The sequence below is a fragment of the Ostrea edulis genome, chromosome 3, assembly GCF_947568905.1.
Source record: "Ostrea edulis chromosome 3, xbOstEdul1.1, whole genome shotgun sequence".
In the NCBI taxonomy this organism is placed as follows: domain Eukaryota; kingdom Metazoa; phylum Mollusca; class Bivalvia; order Ostreida; family Ostreidae; genus Ostrea; species Ostrea edulis.
In genome coordinates, this window is record NC_079166.1 from 40,035,893 (window position 1) to 40,056,605 (window position 20,713).

Sequence of the window (20,713 nt, forward strand, 5' to 3'; positions counted from 1 at the left end):
AGCAACCCACTGCCTGTTGGAAATAAATTTGGTGGAACTCCATCCAAAAAAAAAAAAAAAAAAAAAAAAAAAAAAAAAAAAAGCCACGAAATAGATGATATTGTCAAATGATTAATTTCTTAAAATTTCTGTCGAAGCTTCAAATGACACAGAACAACAATGCACTGCAGCGGCTGCTGAATGTTTACCGCATATTTCAGCAAATATTTTCTAATCAACGGAAAACTGGGCTGCATAGTTACATGTATAATACCATGTCTATCAATGTAAAATTTATAACAGACACGTGGGTTAGGGGTTTAGTTCTCACGACACGGGGCTATATGGCTTACGCATTTTCAGAATGACACATTTGAAAAATTCATTTATCACATGGAGATTTTAAAAATGTTAGTACTAATGGTCTATTGGGTAACTTTAAGGACTTCTGCCAAAAATTATCAATTTCATTATCCCTGGGGCAGGGGTTAAGATCCCAATGTAGGGCAACGCGGACCATGCATTTAAAAATTCCTTACAAATCTTCGTCGTACATGTACCACCGTACGAGTATCTAGTGCAAAAAGAAGTATTCATCACATGCATTAAATATATTTAACCCCGGCCCCAATCATACAAAGCTCAGCTTAGCCTTAAGACAAAGTTCATCGAGTTAAGACCAAATTCCAACGCACTTTGAACATATTTTTATTTTTCAAAGTAAGTATTTTCCTTCTATTTTGAATTGATCGATACATTGTAACAACCCGATTTGAAAACATTAACCAAATTCCAACACAAGATGTGTTAAACATAGAGTCACCCCAACGCACTTTGGACAACAGACGTGAAGAGTGCATCAAAACTAGACAAAATCTGAAAAAGATATGTCTAATATTGCGACAAAAGTGGATTTACTCCACAAAGTTTGAAAAGAAATTTTGATTTCCAGTTCACATTCTAAAATAGTTTCATTTTGCATATGGAAATATCAATCAAAGTGTTTTAGTAATGGATGTTACTGCGCCCCCTTAAATCCGCCACTGATAAAAGTGCCACACCTCATTGAACTAAAATAAGATCGGGTTCGAGATTCTAATTTGATGTCAAAGGTCAAGCCAAACAGGTATGCCGAAAAAAGTTTAAAGAAGTTGTAAATAGTATTACATTCAGAACTTCCTGGTTGAGGGATCTCACTATACGAAGAGAATAGGAAGTAAATTTAACCAAAATGGCACCCACCTGAAAATCTCTGACAATTTTGAAGAACCTTGGAAGGGCGCGGCATCTGAGAATCGAAAGAACTAGAAGTAAACATGACATTACCCATGTTATCTTCAGGGACAGTGTGGGGAGTTTTGGTAAGACATTGAGCAATGGTATATTCGCTTTTAAATGTATATAATTTTGTCTTATTTTGATAATGGTTGCTACCAATTCTCATCAGTTCATGATAAAAAAAAATAAAGAAAAGAAATAAGCTTGTTGATGCAGGGGCCAAACCTGTATATGGTTATACAGCACAGGTATCTGAATATTTATCAATGGAGAGATGCAAAAAAGAAAAAAAAAAAAGAAAAGGAATTCTTTATCTATATATATCAATACAGTAGATTCTATTCATATATATAGATAGAGTATTTGTTTTCTTTTCGTATCTATTTATTGATCAGATACCTGTAGGAACCGCACCCCCACCCCCCTTCCTTCCCCATTTTTGGATACTATTAGTATATTTGGCCACCCCCCCCCCCTTTCACTCTTGAAATTGCATTGCTTCTTATGGGCATGTTGAGACACTTTTTAATTATCTTGTCTAGGGATTGTTAATTAATAACCTAAATGTACAGTATTTGACAAGTACCAATTTGAATGGTAGTGAAGAACTCCTATATAACAATGACTGTGATATAATGCCACTCAGATACTGAACAATTTGGAATGAAGCACTACAGATTAAAAATGGAATGCTGAAATACAGTGGATCATCAGCACTGAAAAATTAATTAGAATGGAATAATTCCCACAGAGAATGGAAGGATTTCAGAATGTTATTGTCTTTGAAATTGAGTAGAGAATGGAACAAATTTGGCTTAGATGTGAACAAAATGCTTCGATGTCAATTTCTGTTGTTCTGACTCATTCAACACCAATATCAGAAAGAATCAAAATTCATATTTCTTGATTTTTTCCTTCAGTTCCTAATTCGAGATTGGGCCCCAACTTTCATTGTATTTCTTTTAAGATAAGAAATTTTGTTTATACATAAGAACAATTGCTGAAATGAATTGAGGAAGATTTTCATAAATTCATAATAATATAACCTTCCCTTTTTTTTTTATTATTTCCTTCTCTTAATGTTTGTAAAAGCCTGATAATATCACTAGGATGTCTTTAAGAAATGATGAATTCATCTCAAGTTTGTAAGAATAACATTATGAAGTATTAATAATATAAATTTTGGATTATTGTTCTCATGTAGACAGTTTTGGAAGAAGTGAGAATTGTTTTTATTAAGTACTTGTTTTAACAGACGTATTAATTCGGTTTAAAGAATTAATATCTGAGTTAACAAATTCAAAGATCTATAACTTCAAACTGTTTAATCTATAATAATTTCTGCAATTCATTTTAATTAATTATATGCTAATTTGATACCACATATTTTATAAACTGTTAACCTGAATTTGACAATTTAACAACCATTTCTAAAATTGTTTTAGAATTCGGTTTGTTAAAATTTAAATTTTGAATTTCTTTAACAAATTCAACAAATTCTTAATAACAGAAATCAGTTCCAATAAATTTGAAGTAACATGAGTAAAAAATTGAATTTGTTACAATGAACTTTGGAATTCGTTATTTCAAAAATATTTTGATACATGTAGGTCCTAAATGGATTTCAGTATCCAACTGAGTTAAATAATTTTTCTAAAACTCCTCCTTTTACTGAAAAACAACATTTAATATTCAGATGAGAAAGATAATTTTGCAACAGATAATGCTAATATCCTCTCCAAAACAAAGGTCAAGTATTAATAATAGTTTTGATTCTTGAAACCTTAAAATTACAAAACAATAAAGTCCACATGGAGCCAAACTAAGGTGAGGAATCATAGCAATCCTAAATTCAGTTTATGCGAAAGTTTTCTGGACCACACAGGACGTTTGGTCCTGTGTAATCAATGAACACACAGGACCGAACCAAATTTTGTCAGTCCGAAAAACCTAATGTAAAAACGTGAAACACGTGAAAATGCCATGGTCGGCCATTTTTCCAATCTGTACGTATTGAATCTTCTCGCAGGTCGTTTCAACGCATAGTCCTAATTCTTCTCTTGAGTAGGCCTAACAGCTTTTCTGTTTACCGGGGATCACACCCGCATAATACTTTAGGTGGTCCTTCGGATGAGACCTCAAAAACCGAGGTCCCGTGTCATGATAAAGATCCCTCCCTGCTCAAAGGCCGTAAGCGGCGAGCATAGGTCTAAATTTTGCAGCCCTTCACCAGGATTGGTGACGTCTCCATATGAGTGAAATATGCTCAAGAGGGACATTAAACAATATTCAATCAATCAACTGTGTCAAAATAGTAAAGCTCAAAACAGGATGCTTAGACATCAGACATTCCGGTCCGGTGTAAAAAATGACGCATCAGACCTGAAGCACTGCATATCGGTCAGGTCTGATGGTCCGATGTCTTTCGCATAGACTGTAATTTACAGCTCCAAGGTGATCAGTGATTCCACATACTGTAAATGTTGAGAACGTAACTGATTGACGTTTTATAAGTAACCCTCATGTTGTTAGAAAAAAATGAAATTAGCCTGTGTCTCTTTCTGTAGATTATTACTCTGCTGTCGATCATACCTACAACTGAAGCTGCTCTAGGAGACAGTTGTACTATGGTGGGTAACTGTGGATACAACGGGGCAACATGTGACAGCGGACAATGTGGATGTGACACAACGGAGGGATATCGAGTGGAGGGAAACCAATGTTTGCCTAGTAATGTCATATTAACTATAGTTAGATTTATGGACTACTATTTTAAATTTTTATAAAGATATTAATGACACAAATTTTAATGTTCCTTCTTACAGTATTCTTTCTTTAATGGCAAAAAGGGAAAATTGAAATTCTGAAAAAAGGAAATTAGAATATGTCACTATTGTAAAACTTTCCATCATGGAGTATGTGTATGTACTCCTGTTCAGTATCATTTAATATGACTGAGGATTTATCATTCACGTAATATTTTGATTGTTATTATAGATGTACTTACTGTGAATCTCGCTGGACCCTCAAGCATTGTGTTTGGACAAGATGCAGTATTCACAGCCAGTGTCACATCAGATCCAGAGGCGACCAACATCATCTGGCAGAGAGTGTCTGGTGGTGCTACAACAAACATTACTATTAATAGTACAAATGTTGTACAGACGGGTACTCTGCCAGCAGGATCAATAACTCTTACAATCAAAAGTGTAACATTTGCTGAGGGGGGCACCTATCAAGTGATGGTGTTGAATTCAGTGGACCATAAAACAAGCAACCAAGTGGTACTGGGTGTTACAGGAGGTAGGGGGTGATTTATTTTTAGCTTATTTGAACTGAATGCCAATGATAAACTTTCTGGATAAAGTTCTTGCTGCGTTTGTTTTTGTCTGCCTTCCTTTACAGAACCATTGGGTAAACATTGGACATGGGAATAAGATCTCGACTAATAAAGGATAGATCGTCCCATTTGATGGGAATGATGAAGAAAATATGATATAAAAAAAGGACTTATTGGAGACATATTTAATTTCATTAAGAAAAAATTCCATTGTTTTAGTAGTGAATGCGATTTTGTGTGGATTAATTTTCTATCATGATATCTTTTAAAAATCACATATTATGTATACCAAATTTAGTATAAACAATGTCGTGTATCTACAATCTTACAGAACTAGCTTAAATATTATATGGTACACACACCATCTATATACCATTTGTAAGTTAATGCAGTGTGTTGTCGTTAACACCTGTAATTGGCTGTAAACAAAGAAAGCATTACTCTGTGTAAATTTGGGTCACCACTCATCAAATTCTTTTACTCAAGACATTAGAATGTTTCAAGCATTTATATATTGTAGTCTGTTTACCAAAAAGTATTAATTCATAAAGAAGTCTGATGTACTGGTAGAAACAAGGTTCAGGCCTTTACCCTGCTTAATGTTCATAGGGCAAATCAGGCCAAAAATTTCCTCAGTCTGCTACAAAATAATTATATACAAACAATATCTAAATCCCCCTTCCAGTTGTATGAAAGAACATCAGCCAAATGACTGTACTGTACAGTTGACAGTGAATTGCAAATATTGTGAAAAACTAATTCATGGTGTGGTATACATCTCGGGTGTCAGAACAAAAAAGAAAATCTTCGATTTCTTTAATTTTCTTCGTAGTTTGAAAATACAAATGGTGCAGAATTATCAACAAAACTATTTTGAAAAGTGTGGATTCTTATGTTTAAATGAAAATAATTCTAACAAGTGTAAATTTTCCTTTCTTAGTACCAAAAATGTCTCTACTGTTACAATTTTCTTCCCTCCTGTTATATTTCTTTATTATAGAAAAAAGTTGAGCTTCTGTCTCATAATTTTAATTCAAACATTTCTGTATTTAATTATTCATTTTTTCCATGATACATCTGTAATAGATATAGACAAGAAAATTTATTGATAGATTATAGATTTATGAAAACTCACTGATTATGATGACTGTCTTTCCTGTTATAAGCAGGTCTCTCCTGTTACAGGTAACATAATCACTAAAATTTCTTTCATTTAATATCATTTTGTGCACCAAAGTCCTTTGAAATATTTTCAAGTTGTTAATATATACTATAAAGAGTTTTTCAAAACTGTTTTGCAATAATTTAATAAGTTAATCATTTTAATAATGTACAGATTATCTTGCTGCTTAGAAATTGTCACATTTTGCAATGTTCATAGGTATAAATTGTTGTCATTGGTTGTTGTGAGAAGTGTTTTTTAATTTATTTTTATGGAAGACCTTTCCACCATCATGTCAATGCAGTTTGCAAAAGTTTCCATAATGATTTTGATTTTTTATTGGCATTTTAAAATTTGTAACAGGAAGGACATATTATGATGAGTGGTGTCTTTTATATATCATCATATTCCAAAATTATGCTGTTTCTTGATTGGAGTTGTATCTTCTTAGGTTCATTATTATGTGTTTTATTTCATCCAACATAAAAAATAAGATTTCAGAAACTTAAAAATTGTCATTTTTCAGAAGGTTAAATGTCTGACGATTTTGATAATGACTCAGTAATCATTCATAATTACATTGAGCCATTTTATTTGCACCTTTGTGTTTTTGTAATGTGTTAATTAACATAACTCGTAATAAATAAAATAGTGACGGTCACGATACTGGCGAAATATGTTATCTATAAATGAACGATGAATAGATACTCCTCCTAGGCACCTGATCCCACCTCTGGTATGTCCAGGGGTCCTTGTTTGCCCAAGTCTTAAATTATTCTTTATTCCTTGTGGGATGTCTACAGTAATGCAGGGTTTGACACTAAGGCACATCCGACCGACTGAGTCTACTAAATGATAGGTCCGGTCGGGTAAAATGTCGATTTACTAGTCCAACTGGTCGTGTTAAAAAATAAACAAGAAACTTTACTTTAAACCATAACATATTTTATTCTTAACTAAAAAAGAATAACGATAGACTTTGCGAACAATTTTGAACTGCATGATGACACAATCTCTATTTTTAGTTCTAATAAATAAGTCGCGGTTGGAAGTGATGTTTTACGACATCTACTCAATGTTAATGCTTGCAAAGTTATGTTTTAGATGAATTTATTTTCATTTTGTTTAAAAAACCCAGTTTATTTGAATCAAATATAAGAAAGTATTTATCAAATTAATAAATTGCGTCGTAAACAGCCATTTTTCGGTGTGGACAACTATAACTATAACTATATTTATTTCCAATCAAGGACCCTCAAGGGGCAGCATGAAAATACATACAAATAATGTACATATACATATACAAGTAAAGAAAGAAGTGATTACATAACACATAGTTATATACAAATACAGAGTGTCATATATTGTTCAAAATAAATTTTCCAGTTATATTTGGAATGGATGGCTCTTCAGAACATAGTATGTAAATGAATTTTTGTTCATCATTGAGTTTGGTAAAAATTTTAACTGTTTTTTCTATAGCACCACAAAAAGATTTTCTTTCATCAGCAAACTTTTCACATTTAATCAAAAAATGGATCTCATCACCTAGTAAACCGGAGTTGCATTTGTTACGTATTCGTTCATTCCTAGTAATACCAGAATATCTACCAACTTCAATCATTAATTTATGAGCTGATATCCGTAACTTACAAATAGATCGCCTAATATCAAAAGTTTTAATTTTATTAAGATAGTTCTCAAAACTAAAGTGCTCCTTGAGCTTAAAATAAGTGCACAGTTTTCCATCAATTAATTTATTTCGATTATTGTACCAGCTAGGTTTCAGTGTATTTATCACAAAGTAATTTCTTTACAATTTTCTTAAATCTATACTGACTAAAATCTCTTAACGGATATCCAATTTTAATATATTCTAAAGCTTTTTCTACCAGTGAGTACCATGACAGTTTACTGTTTAAATGTAAAGATTTACTACACATTGACATGTACAGGAATGTCTATATTCAAATACAACTTCTCGTCCTCAAGGAAAGATGTCCCAAGAGAAAAAAGTAAAAGGTTGGGAAGAAGCAAAGCAGGGCTTATGAAATAGGGATTAAAAAAACGGTTGAGGTCATTTTATTTTATATGGACTAGAGAATTTCCATGCCGGGTAGAATTTAAAGAAACAGAAAATGTGTTTGAAAATGAAAGCATTAAATTGAATGATGAGACTAAAGCTCTTTTTTGAGACAATCAAGTACGTTTTAGTTCATGCAAACTTTAAATGTTTGTCATTTGAATTAAGTACATTTAAATATGGAAAAACTATCAGTTTCTGGAAAGTTGGTCGGGGCTGGTGGATGTAAGGTCAGGTCTAGCAAAAATCATTTGAAGTAGCCTGACTGGTCTAGTGCTAAAAAAAGTAAATGTCAAACCCTGAGTAATGTCTCGGTGTGTTCTGTTAGTTAGATGATTTCTATATGACGTTTTACACCATAAAAGTTAAAGCTTAGCATTGGCATTTGACCTATTTTAGACCAATTTTTTATAATAAATTCAAGCACAATGAGACCATGATTCTTGAGGAACGAGTCATTTAATGGTAATCCTTTTATTTCAGATGCTCCAGCTGTCGGTGTATCTGGTCCTACCCAGTCTGGTACCACGGTAACTATTACTTGTACTGCTACTGTTACGTCTGATTCACCTGCTATCACAGCCATACAGTGGACAAAAAACAGTGTCACAATAGACATAGCAGGCAGTAACGGGAAATACTCTGGAGGAACTGTATCTACACCTCCACTGACTATCACCTCCATAGCTCCCACAGACAGGGGAGATTACCGGTGTAAAGCTACTAACCCTGTAGGATCTACCACTAGTACTTCTGCTGTGACTCTGGGTAAAGTTTAATTATATCTCTGGGTAAAATATTTTTACAATATCAATGTTAATGGTCTATGATATCAATGTTAGATATAAAGTATTCATCTGTGATATTGTCAATAGCGAAATATGTGTCTATATTATCAGTGATGATAAATTGTGTTTTTATTATAATTGTGAAAATTAAATCTATGATGTCATAATGTATGCATGTTTTAAAGACTTAAATGTTGACTATCACCCTGTTGGTTTTGTTAGAATGACAAAATGAACTGTTAGACAGAGCTTATGTTCGTATTTGAACAATCAACGAGGTATAATGACCATATACTGAATATCATGACCTACATGCATATTGTAATTTGTACACATTTTTCACCTGATATTATTTTATATTAATTACTTTCATTTTGGCTTATAAATTGATTATATCAACACAATGATATAGTGCTGTAGTCTGAGATATACAGGAACAGTATGTACAAAATGGAATTGATTGCACATATATTTAACTGTGATATGGAACAATATACTTTCCCATTTCATGTTGTAGTTTTATTTTTCCAAAGTGACACAATTGGAGTTTTAATAGCGAAAGTAATCACATGATGGTAATCACACATGTTAATGAATGTATTATTTCTTCAATTATCAAAATATGAAAAATTAAGAAAATTTTATAGAGATAATTTCTAGATAAGCATCATCTTATCACTGCCATTGCTTCAATACAGGGTATTCTCCTGACCATAAATTGAGAATATTCTGAAGTCTAAATTTCAAATCCAGCAAACTTTTGATTAAATAATTTTCACAAACAAATAAAATTTTCAGTATATGTTGGCATTTGGAATTTTTTATAACCGTGCATTTTTATTAAAACATGGCGAGATAAATCTTAAGATATAAGTAATAAAAATTTTGACTTAAGTCTATTCTCAGTTTTATAAAATGGTCTTGAGGCCTGGTCTATTTTATACAGGTTTGTTAAGAAGACTAAGTTTTGAGCTTTAAAATTCCAACATTTGTAGTCTAACATAATAAACGGAAAGTAAAAACGGGGTTCCACTTTATTAACACAATGAAATTAATGCTCTATAGTCTGAGATAAATTGGAATGGGTGTATAAAATGGAATCATGATAGAACATGCATTTAACTGTGATATGGAACAATATACTTTCCCAGTTCATATTGTAGTTTTATTTTTCCAAAGTGACACACTGTATGATGAATTATGTTGCTTACTTTTAAAACTTTGATTTGTTACAGCACCTCCCACTGTGTCAGTTACTGGACCCAGTTCTGTATTGTACGGTAATGCTGTCACATTCAATGGGACAGTCACTTCTAATCTTCCCTGGATTGCTCAGAAATGGCAAAAAGTACTCAATATTGGCACTGTACTAGATATAGATATAAGTGGTGGGAAGTATACAGGGAGTAGCCTGGCGTCTCCCAATCCCAAACTACTGATCATCAAAACAGACTTTGGTGACGAGACAAAGTACCAGCTTGTTGTGAGTAATGGTGTGGGATCCACCACCAGTAATCAAGTGACTTTGGATGTTACTGGAGGTAATTGTATTTTACATTTTATTCTTGATATATATATATATATATATACAGTAAAATATCTCTATCTCAAAGTCCGAGGGACCCCGAAAAAACTTCGAGATATCCGGGGGTTTGAGATATCCAAAATCAATCTTGGATATTTTTTTTCGAAGGGGGATATTTGATGCATAGTATGGGATTTGCATTATAAACAAAAACTCCGTTGCCATTTCTTATAGTTTAATACAAGTTGATAAATTAATATTGTAGAATTTCAAAGACAAACATTTCGTTTTTTAAATATATATGAACATCCAATTGAATTCACAATGTGTTTCAAATTAAGATGATCGTGTCTGTATGCTTACTTTAAGTTTACTGATGTCCAGGCTCGACTGGGATGTAGTTATTGCGTTGTAATGAAAGAACCTATCATGTAAGAAACAAAAAAGACGGATAAAAAAACCAAACTTTTAAATGTTTATTAAAGAAATTTTCATGTTTTCTCTGTACTAGTTTTAATGATGAAGCATGTACATGTATTATTAAATGCATTATCGTTATTAAGAGCATTACCTTCAAGCGTACTTCGACGATTTTGTGCGTTTATCTAACCCACATGATAATGATAGAACGTGTGTCATTCAAAAAACCATCCCTGGAATCGGGTGTGTTAGTTCATAATTGGCGGGGAACTTTAGCCGTAATTTTGAAAGGCTTCACTATATAATCACCCAAGCTGTTGAACCATTTATTGCGACCTGGGTCTTCTCGGAAGAAGCAAGCGTGGATTAGCGGTCATTAATTATAATTGATGTAGCCGCGGGTGTGAATGTGTGACTTAACGACGCCAGGTATGGTAAGCAGAGCGAAAAATTGACTGCACTTCGAGATAAACCAGGTGAATTTAGGGTATGGGACCTTGAAAATACTTCGACATAAGCGGAGTATTCAAGATTACCATGTTCGAAATATCCGAAGTTCTCTTAATCATTTATATAGGGAAAATGGCCGGGACCGGCGGTTGACTTCGACTCAAGCGGGGTATTCGAGATAAACCATATTCGAGATACAGATATTTTACTGTATATATATATATATATATATAAATATAGTTTGTAAATAAAGAATTCGGTATTTGATACAGTAAATACATCCAATAATAAAAGTCAAGAAACACAAAACTCGAATAACATTTCACTGTTAGCGCTTTCGGCTTTAATGCCTCTTCAGACAGTTATAAGGATATTTCTTTGACTTTGAATTTTATAACTGTCTGAAGAGGCATTAAAGCCGAAAGCGCTAACAGTGAAATGTTATTCGAGTTTTGTGTTTCTTGACTTTTATTATTGGATATATATATATATATATATATATATATATATATATATATATATATATATATAAAGCAAGTGTATAATTCATATTTCACAATCAAGTAGTTTTACATACATGTACATATTCAATTTGTGCATGAAAATGGATAATGCTGAAGTCGAACTTGATGTGGGTGATATTAGTGCATCTAAAGGTACATTTGATGTCACTGCAATACTCACAAATACATTCAATTACAATGGACAATTTATTAATCTTTAAGTATATGCTTATTTCCGCTTTTTGTCAAGGGATATGGGATAGCGATATAAGTGTAACAAAATTTAAGTTTAATTTCCAATTACTTCTTAAAAAATCAAGGGAATAAAGACCCTGAAGTAATTATCATACATGTACATCTAGCTAGGATCAGCCTGGCAGCGACTGGTTAATGTCGTCCAAACAACATACTCAAACTTTCCTGCCGTTTTTTGCATTAGATTATCACAAAACATAGAATTTCTTTGGCTTTCAGAGATATATCTCAAAGTCAAAGAAATATCCTTATAAATTTCTGAAAATCCTTTAAGAGATGTCTTTTTAACTTAAATTGAGAGGTTTGTTTTTCATTGATAAAGAGATATGTTTTTATGGTAAAGGGATATTTGTCTATATAAAGCGAAGTCTCTCTAAGTTAAAGAGATATCTCTCTAAGTAAAGAAATTTCTCTTTTTTGAATAAAGAGTAAAATGACTTGGCATAGGTGTGTGGTCATCATTGCTTTTAAGGAGGTATTACACAGCAGAGAAATCTGATATGGATGGAAAGTGAAGGATATGTACAATAGTATATTTTGAAATTGAAAACTTTCATATCTACATTATTCATGCAGTTTTAGAATAAAGTGTTTTGAACAAAAATTAAAACCTCATATTCTTATATTCATATTTGAAAAGAAAGTCAGCCATTGTAATGGCGCTGTGATATTCCTCCTTAAGTTATAAGAAAGAGGCCAAATTTGGCATAAGTAAAACTCGCCCATTGCCCCAAGTCAACTAGATGACTTTAGAAGATACTCCATTAAATATTTTTGAATAATTTAAATGGAAATATTGACACAAATATTCATATTTTGTAAAATTTTAAAACAAAACATTCCTTAAGGTTCATATTAGATCATATATACCGTATATTGGTTTTTTTTCGCGGGGTGATCGATTTGGCTTATCTTAGCAGTTAGATAGCTTTCCACTAAAATTTCACTCTAAACCAAATATGCACCCAATTGTGACTTCAGTATTCGCAAGAGAGATAACTCTTCCTTGTCTGCCAAAATTTATTCTGCTAAAATTATTATTATACCATTGAGTCAGCAAATCGCCAAAATTTAGTCCTGGGGAAAAAACATGCTATACAGTATGTAGGATAGATTCAAGCATGATGAGACCATGGTTCTTTTTGAATGAGTCATTTAATTGTAATCCTTTTATTTCAGATGCTCCAATTGTCAGTGTAACCGGTCCTACCCAGTCTGATACCACGGTAACTATTGGTTGTACTGCTGGTGTTACGTCTGAATCACCTGCTATCACAGCCATACAGTGGACAAAAGACAATACCACAATAGACATAGCAGGCAGTAACGGGAAATACTCTGGGGGATCTGTATCTACACCCTCATTGACTATCGCCTCCATAGCTCCCACAGACAAGGGAGATTACCGATGTACAGCTACTAACCCTGTAGGATCCACTATTAGTACTTCTGCTGTGACTCTGGGTAAAGTACATGTATATTTATTATACCTCAGAATGTTTTTGCTATATAAATGTTAGGTGAATAAATTTGCTATTTCTTCTGGATAATGCTAGCCGTGAAATAATTTCTGAACTATATGCCCGAGAGAAATAGTCTGGAAACTATATACTGGATGCTATATTTTCCCGCGTTTTATTTTCTGTGACATCAATGTCTGATAACTCACTTTGGTTGGAAACGGAAGTCTCGTGACGCCTTAGCTATGTTGTACCAAATGATGAGAAGTAATGTTAACTTGTACCATTGATTAAGAAATGTAACCACACATGTATACCACACCGAGACGTTTTGTCAATTGAATGATATTATCTAATATACTAATAAAATAATCTGTCTTATTGGTGCCTGCTCCTTTGGTCACCTTACCCTGTCCAAGCCGTTACCCAAGCTGTGTTTGCATTGGTACTATAAATTTCATCCAAATTATGTTTGATACCAAAGCTGTCCATAAATGGAGTTTTAATAGCGAAAGTAATCACATGATAGTAATCACACATGTTATTGAATATATTATTTCTTCAATTATCAAAATATGAAAAATTAAGAAAAATTTATAGAGTACAATTTCTAGATAAGCATCATCTTATCACTGCCATTGCTTCAATACAGGGTATTCTCCTGACCATAAATTGAGAATATTCTGAAGTCTAAATTTCAAATCCAGCAAACTTTTGAAATAATTTTCACAAACAAATAAAATTTTCAGTATATGTTGGCATTTGGAATTTTTTATAAACGTGCATTTTTATTAAAACATGTGCGAGATAAATCTTAAGATATAAGTAATAAAAATTTTGACTTAAGTCTATTCTCAGTTTTATAAAATGGTCTTGAGGCCTGGTCTATTTTATACAGGTTTGTTAAGAAGACTAAGTTTTGAGCTTTAAAATTCCAACATTTGTAGTCTAGCTAACATAATAAACGGAAAGTAAAATCGGGGTTCCACTTTATTAACACAATGATATTAATGCTCTATAGTCTGAGATAAATTGGAATGAGAGTATAAAATGGAATCATGATAGAACATGCATTTAACTGTGATATGGAACAATATACTTTCCCAGTTCATATTGTAGTTTTATTTTTCCAAAGTGACACACTGTATGATGAATTATGTTGCTTACTTTTAAAACTTTGATTTGTTACAGCACCTCCCACTGTGTCAGTTACTGGACCCAGTTCTATATTGTACGATAATGCTGTCACATTCAATGGGACAGTCACTTCTAATCTTCCCTGGACTGCTCAGAAATGGCAAAAAGTACCCAATATTGGCACTGTAATAGATATAGATACAAGTGGTGGAAAGTATACAGGGAGTAGCCTGGCGTCTCCCAATCCCAAACTAAAGATCAGTAATACAGACTCTACTGATGAGGCAAAGTATCAGCTTGTTGTGAGTAATGGTGTGGGATCCACCACCAGTAATCAAGTGACTTTGGATGTTACTGGAGGTAATTGTGATTGTATTTTACATTTCATTTTTTAAATATATAAAATTGAATATTGTTTGTGATATTGAAACTGCTTGCTAGTGTATAACTCAAAATCAAATAATTTTAAATACATATTCAATTTGTGAATGAAAATGGATAATGCTGAAATAGAACTTGATGTGGTGATATTGGTGCATCTAATGGTACTTTTGATGTCCCTGCAATATTCACAAATACATTCAATTACAATGGACAATTTATTAATTTTTGAATATATGCTTATTTCCCCTTTTTCTCAAGGGATATGGGGATAGTAATATAAGTATATCAAAATGTAAGTTTAATTTTCGATCAGTTCTTAAAAAATCAAGGGAATAAAGATTTTGAAGTAATTGCATGTACATCTCGCTAGGATCAGCCTGGCGACAACTGCATGGTTAATGCCGTCCAAATAACCTACTCCAACTTTCTGCCATTTTTTGCATTAGATGGTCTCTCTAAGTTAGAGAGATATTTCTCAAAGTAAAGAGATTTCTCTTTTTTAAACGACTTGCGATAGGAGTGTGTTCCCTATTGCCTTTAAGAAAGTATAGGCCAATCCGAAAGCATGAGTTATCTTTCCTTGATCAGGATCATAGTGCGCTTGCGTAACAGTAGTTTAAGACCTTTGGATAGTACATGTATATTCGAGAAGCCTCATTATCAACAGTGCATGCAGATGGACGCAAAGATATTGCTGTATAATTTTACAGCAATCATGTCAACAAATGTGTTAACGTTAATGAAATATCATAATGTGTAGGTTTCCTTCATGCACATAAAAAAAAACAACTTTGCATGTAAAAATAATAGAAAATTAATGTTGTAAATAGAGGAGAACATTTCCCCCCCCCCCCCCCCCCCCCTAATAAAATGTTTTATCGTTAAAGTGATGTAGGGTTTGTTCTGAGACACAGTTAGATTATTTTAACACCCCCCCCCCCCCCCCCCTTGCAGGACTTCACATGTTTGTGACTGAAATTAGTATATATCATACATGTATATTGCATAAATTTCCTCAGGATCTTTACTCTGGACCCCATGTTTTAACACAGTCATATTTATAATAAAATATAAGAGGTTACTTGTTCAATATCAATGTAGTACACTCATCGATAAATGTTCTGACACGATTTACATCTACAATATGTAAGGATGTCAGACTGACACTTCTAGATTCTGGAAATATCCACCTCTTTTGATTGGCAAATAAAATTTAACCCATGCAGCCTCAGGGTGTGTTTGTAAATGAGAGGCCAATGACAGATTTCCAGCTGACTACTCACAATTACGATTTCAAATACAAATATAACCATCAAGAAATTTATACAATTTTTTGAAAATAAATTTAACAATAATTGAACCCCCTGAATTTATAGTAATACATTAAATAAGTCAGCAGGAGTATGTACCTGTAAATTCAGCCATTTTGGGTAAACTATTTGAGTTTTACTCACATTATTTTGTGAATTTGTGGTGAAAGAGGGGAGGGTCCCTTCAAATCTGTCATTGCAATTTCTGTTATGATGCAATACGTGCTTACATAACCAGACATCTCAAGGGGGCCAAAAATGAATAAAAGAGGAATAGAGAGAAGATACAGAGACGTCAAAAGCATTCTACTGGGGGTTTAAACTTACTTAACCCCCAAAGAGTACATCCGAGAGTGGCACATAAACACACACACACAAATACAATACAACACCCCCCACCCACCCCCCATGAGTTGCCATCGTAAACATTTGTAGACAAGTGAATGTCTGATTTTCAATTCGATTTTTAAAATTCTTTATTTCCCCCCCCCCCCCCCCCCCCCCCCCCCCCGAAAAATCACACCCCTAAATTGATCAAGAAATTATGTCTCCCCTCTTTCAAGGGGAGACATTGTTTTTGTACTTTCCATCAGTCTGTACGTTGAGCTGTCTGTCACAAAATTTTGTGAACGCTTCTCCTCCTACATGGCTTATCGGATAGACTTGAAACTTTGTACAATGCTTCACTGCCATTTGTAGAGGTGCATATTGTCGGGGCAGGAGGATCCAATTATTTTCCTAAAAGTCATAGTGGATCTGAGAGGGGGGAAAGATGTGAAATACCTTGTGAACACTTCTATATTATGGCTTATCAGATAGAGTTGAAACTTTGTACAGTGCTTTATTACTATTTGTAGATGTACATATTGTCGGGATATGGGGATCCAATTATTTTCCTTAAAGTTATAGTGGATCTAAGAGGGGTGGAGGATGTTAAAATAGCTTGTGAATGCTTCTCCTATATGTCTTATCCGATAGACTTGACATTTTGTTTGATACTTTAATGCCATTTGCAGATGTGTATTTTACAAGGACAGGAGGATCCAATGGTTATCCTTAAAGTTAAAGTGGATCTGAGGGGTGGAGGGTGTAAAAGAGTTTGTGAACTCTTCTCCAATGTGGCTTATCGGAGTTCATATTGTCTATGTTCCTGCTCATACTTTCTCCTCCATACCATGCATTACATTAAAGGGAGGAGGTTTTATTTGGAGCACTTCCAATTAAGGAAACTGGGGAGACATTTGTTTTTTTTTATAAAAACAATCTCTAATTCTTTTTTGTTTCCATTAACATTTCCTTACCCTCTCGTAGAAATGATTTCAACCGTTTTCGATTTTGAACAGCATCCACAATCAACATAATTAAAACACTTAAAATATTACGCAGTCTGATTGTGTTACTACCTGGAAGCTGTCATATTTTTGGGGAGACATATTGTTTTTGTAATTTCTGACCATCCTTCCATCTGTCACAAAATCTTGTGAACGCTTCTCCTCCTAAATGGCTTATCAGATAGATTTGGAACTTGTACTTAATGCTTCATTGCCATTTGTAGATGTGCATATTGTTGAGACAGGAGGATCCAATCTTTTTCCAAAAAGTTATAGTGGATCTAAGAGGGGTGGAGGATGTAAAATAACTTGTGAACACTTCTTCTCCTATATGGTTTATCTGATAGATTTGAAACGTTATACATTGTACAATGCTTCATTGTCACTTGTAGATTTGCATATTGTCTGTATAGGAGGATCCAATTATTTTCCGAAAAGTTATAGTGTATCCAAGAGGGGTGGAGGATGTTTAAATAGCTTGTGAACGCTTCTCCTCCTATATGGCTTATCCGATAGACTTGACATTTTGTACAATTCTTCAATGCCATTTGCAGATGTGCATATTGTAGGGACAGGAGGATTCAATTGTTATCCTTAACGTTATAGTGGATCTGAGGGGTGGAGGGAGAGTGTAAAATAGTTTATGAACACTTCTCCTATGTGGCTTTTCGGAGTTCACAATGGCTATGTCCCTGCTCATGTTTTCTCCTCCATATCATGCATTACATTAAGGGGAGGGGGTTTTATTTGGAGCACTTCCAATTTGGGGAGCTGGGGAGAAATTTGTTTTTGTTATAAAAACAATCTCTATAGTCACATTAAATGTTAGAATACAAAGAGAAATTATAATTCACATTTTCGAACAGGCTTATTACACAGCAGAGAAATCTGATATGGATGGAAAGTAAAGGATTTGTACAATAGTATATTTAGCTCACCTTAGCTGAAAGCTCAAGTGAGTTTTTCTGATCACCTGTTGCCCATCATCTGTCTGTCCGTCTGTCTTTAAACTTTTTACATTTTCGACTTCTTCAGAACCACTGCACCAATTTCAACCAAACTTGGCAAAAAGCATCCTTGGGTGAAGGGCTCTCAAGGTTGTTTAAATGAAGGGCCATGTCACCTTCAAGGGAGAGATTAACACAAAACTGCAAAAAATAGGGTGGACTCATTTAGAAATCTTTTCAAGAAGCACTGAGCCAGAAGAGCTGAAATTTACATGAAAGCTTCCTGACAAAGTGCAGAGTTAAGTTTATAAAATTCATGGCCCCCGGGGAAAGGATGGGGCCACAATAGGGGATCAAAGTTTTACATACAAATATAGAGGGAAAATCTTTAAAAATCTTCTCAAAAACCACTGGGCAAGAAAAGTTTATATTTGCATTAAAGCTTTTTGACATAGTGCATATTTAAGTTTGTTAAAATCATGTTCCCCTGGGGGAAGGGTGGGGCCACAATAGGAGATCACAGTTTTACATACAAATACAGTGATACCTCGGTGTATCGCCACCCCCGCATACCATCATTGAAATGTGTAGAACGGATTGCCACACATGCTAAAAACTCTGATATAACGTCAACCTAGCCTAATCGCCATCCGCCACCCATTTGCAGATCTATACGAAAGGTTAATTGCCTTGATATATCCTCTGATAACAATGCCAACCACCAGGGATCAGAAGCCCTAATTAGGCATAATTGGTCTGTCCAGTGAATTGTAGTGAAACTAATTTAATATGCCTCATGAAAATAGGTAACTGCGATAATAACTTGAACATACTCATTTAAAAATTGACTCCGAAATTGTCCAGTAGTATTGCCTACACGTGAACAACTGAGAAATGAAACTACTATCAGCTGCAAACTTTTGCAAATGTTCGTTTGCACACAAACCAAATCTTTATACGATGAGGCCTTAACAGGGGAGTTTGCTGTCAACTGCTGTAAATTTCTTGTATCATGGGATTTTCATGTGTTAGTATTAAGATAAGATAAGATAAATTTATTCCAATTTTGGGCCCAGAGGGCATAACAGTAAGACATTTTATAAAGAAGGAAATTCAAAAAAGAAAGAAAGTTTACAACATTAACTACAGGTTACATAGACTGCAAACTGCGTGTGGATGCAGCATGTTGGGGAAACAAGTACAAACATATATGAATTGTGTGACAACATATTTCTGTGTTCCAGAAAGAAATGGCAACCATTACAAGTGTTTGTCAACTGCTCAATGTATTCAGTCATTGTAGAACCTACCATGACGCAAACGAAAGTATTGTAAATATACCTGTCCTGTGTATTTTACATAAGCACAGAATATGCCACATTTTATCAAAGTTTTAAGAAGTAAAGCAAAACAATTTCATGCATTTACTTATCTTGTCATACGTGAACGACATTATAAGGACAATAATTTATTGATTGATCAACCACATTTTTTTTTCAAATCAATGAATTAAAATGACCCAACTCTTTATAATGCCACCCTTGATATAACGCCAAAATAGGCTGGGACAAAAACTGGCAATATATGGAGGTAACACTGTATATAGGGAAAATCTTAAAAAACTTTCTCAAGAACCATTGGGCCAGAAAAGTTTACACTTACATGAAAGCTTCCTGACATATTGCAGATTCAAGTTTGTGAACATAACCTTTTAAAAACAAAGATATAGTGAAAATCTTTAAAAATCTTCTTTTCAAAAACCGTTGGACCAGAGAAGTTTACATTTACATGAAAGCTTCCTGACATAGTGCAGATTCAAGTTTGGAAAAACCATGACCCACAGGGATAGGATGTGGCCACAATAGGGGACTGATTGATTGATTGAATATTGTTTAACGTCCCTCTCGAGAATATTTCACTCATATGGAGACGTCACCACTGCCGGTGAAGGGCTGCAAAATTTCGGCCTATGCTCGGCGCTTATGGCTTTTGAGCAGGGAGGGATCTTTATCGTGCCACACCTGCTGTGACACGGGACCTCGGTTTTTGCGGTCTCATCCGAAGGACCGCCCCATTTAGTTGCCTTCTACGACAAGCAAGGGGTACTGAGGACCTATTCTAACCTGGATCCCCATGGGATCATTTACATGGAAGCTTTCTGAAATAGTGTAGATTCAAGTTTGTAAAAATCATGTCCCCCGGGGTTGGTTTGGGCCACGATAGGGATTACAGTTTCATATGCGAATATATTGGGAAAATCTTTAAATATGGTCTAAGGTGACTCAGGTGAGCAATGTGCCTCATGGACCTCTTGTTTAAGTCTCCGAAATGAGGTTTGGAGACTTTGTTTTTGATTGGTTT

The 20,713-nt window shown here is 34.0% G+C and overlaps 1 protein-coding gene across 5 annotated transcripts in view; it reads left to right on the top strand.

Moving 5' to 3' along the window:
* Positions 1-1,079: 1,079 nt before the first annotated feature.
* Positions 1,080-20,713, top strand: part of LOC125673155 (mucin-22-like) — a 103,948-nt gene continuing 84,314 nt past the window's right edge. For 2 of the 5 annotated variants that reach the window (XM_056160687.1, XM_056160690.1), the window contains exons 1-7: positions 1,080-1,340; positions 3,825-3,987; positions 4,255-4,560; positions 8,326-8,610; positions 9,866-10,171; positions 12,963-13,247; positions 14,435-14,740. In XM_056160687.1, the coding sequence (XP_056016662.1) occupies positions 1,296-1,340; positions 3,825-3,987; positions 4,255-4,560; positions 8,326-8,610; positions 9,866-10,171; positions 12,963-13,247; positions 14,435-14,740 (1,696 nt within the window). In that variant the 5' untranslated portion in view covers positions 1,080-1,295. The remainder of the gene's footprint in view (positions 1,341-3,824; positions 3,988-4,254; positions 4,561-8,325; positions 8,611-9,865; positions 10,172-12,962; positions 13,248-14,434; positions 14,741-20,713) is intronic. The other 3 variants (XM_056160689.1, XM_056160688.1, XM_056160691.1) reach the window with 2 other exon arrangements.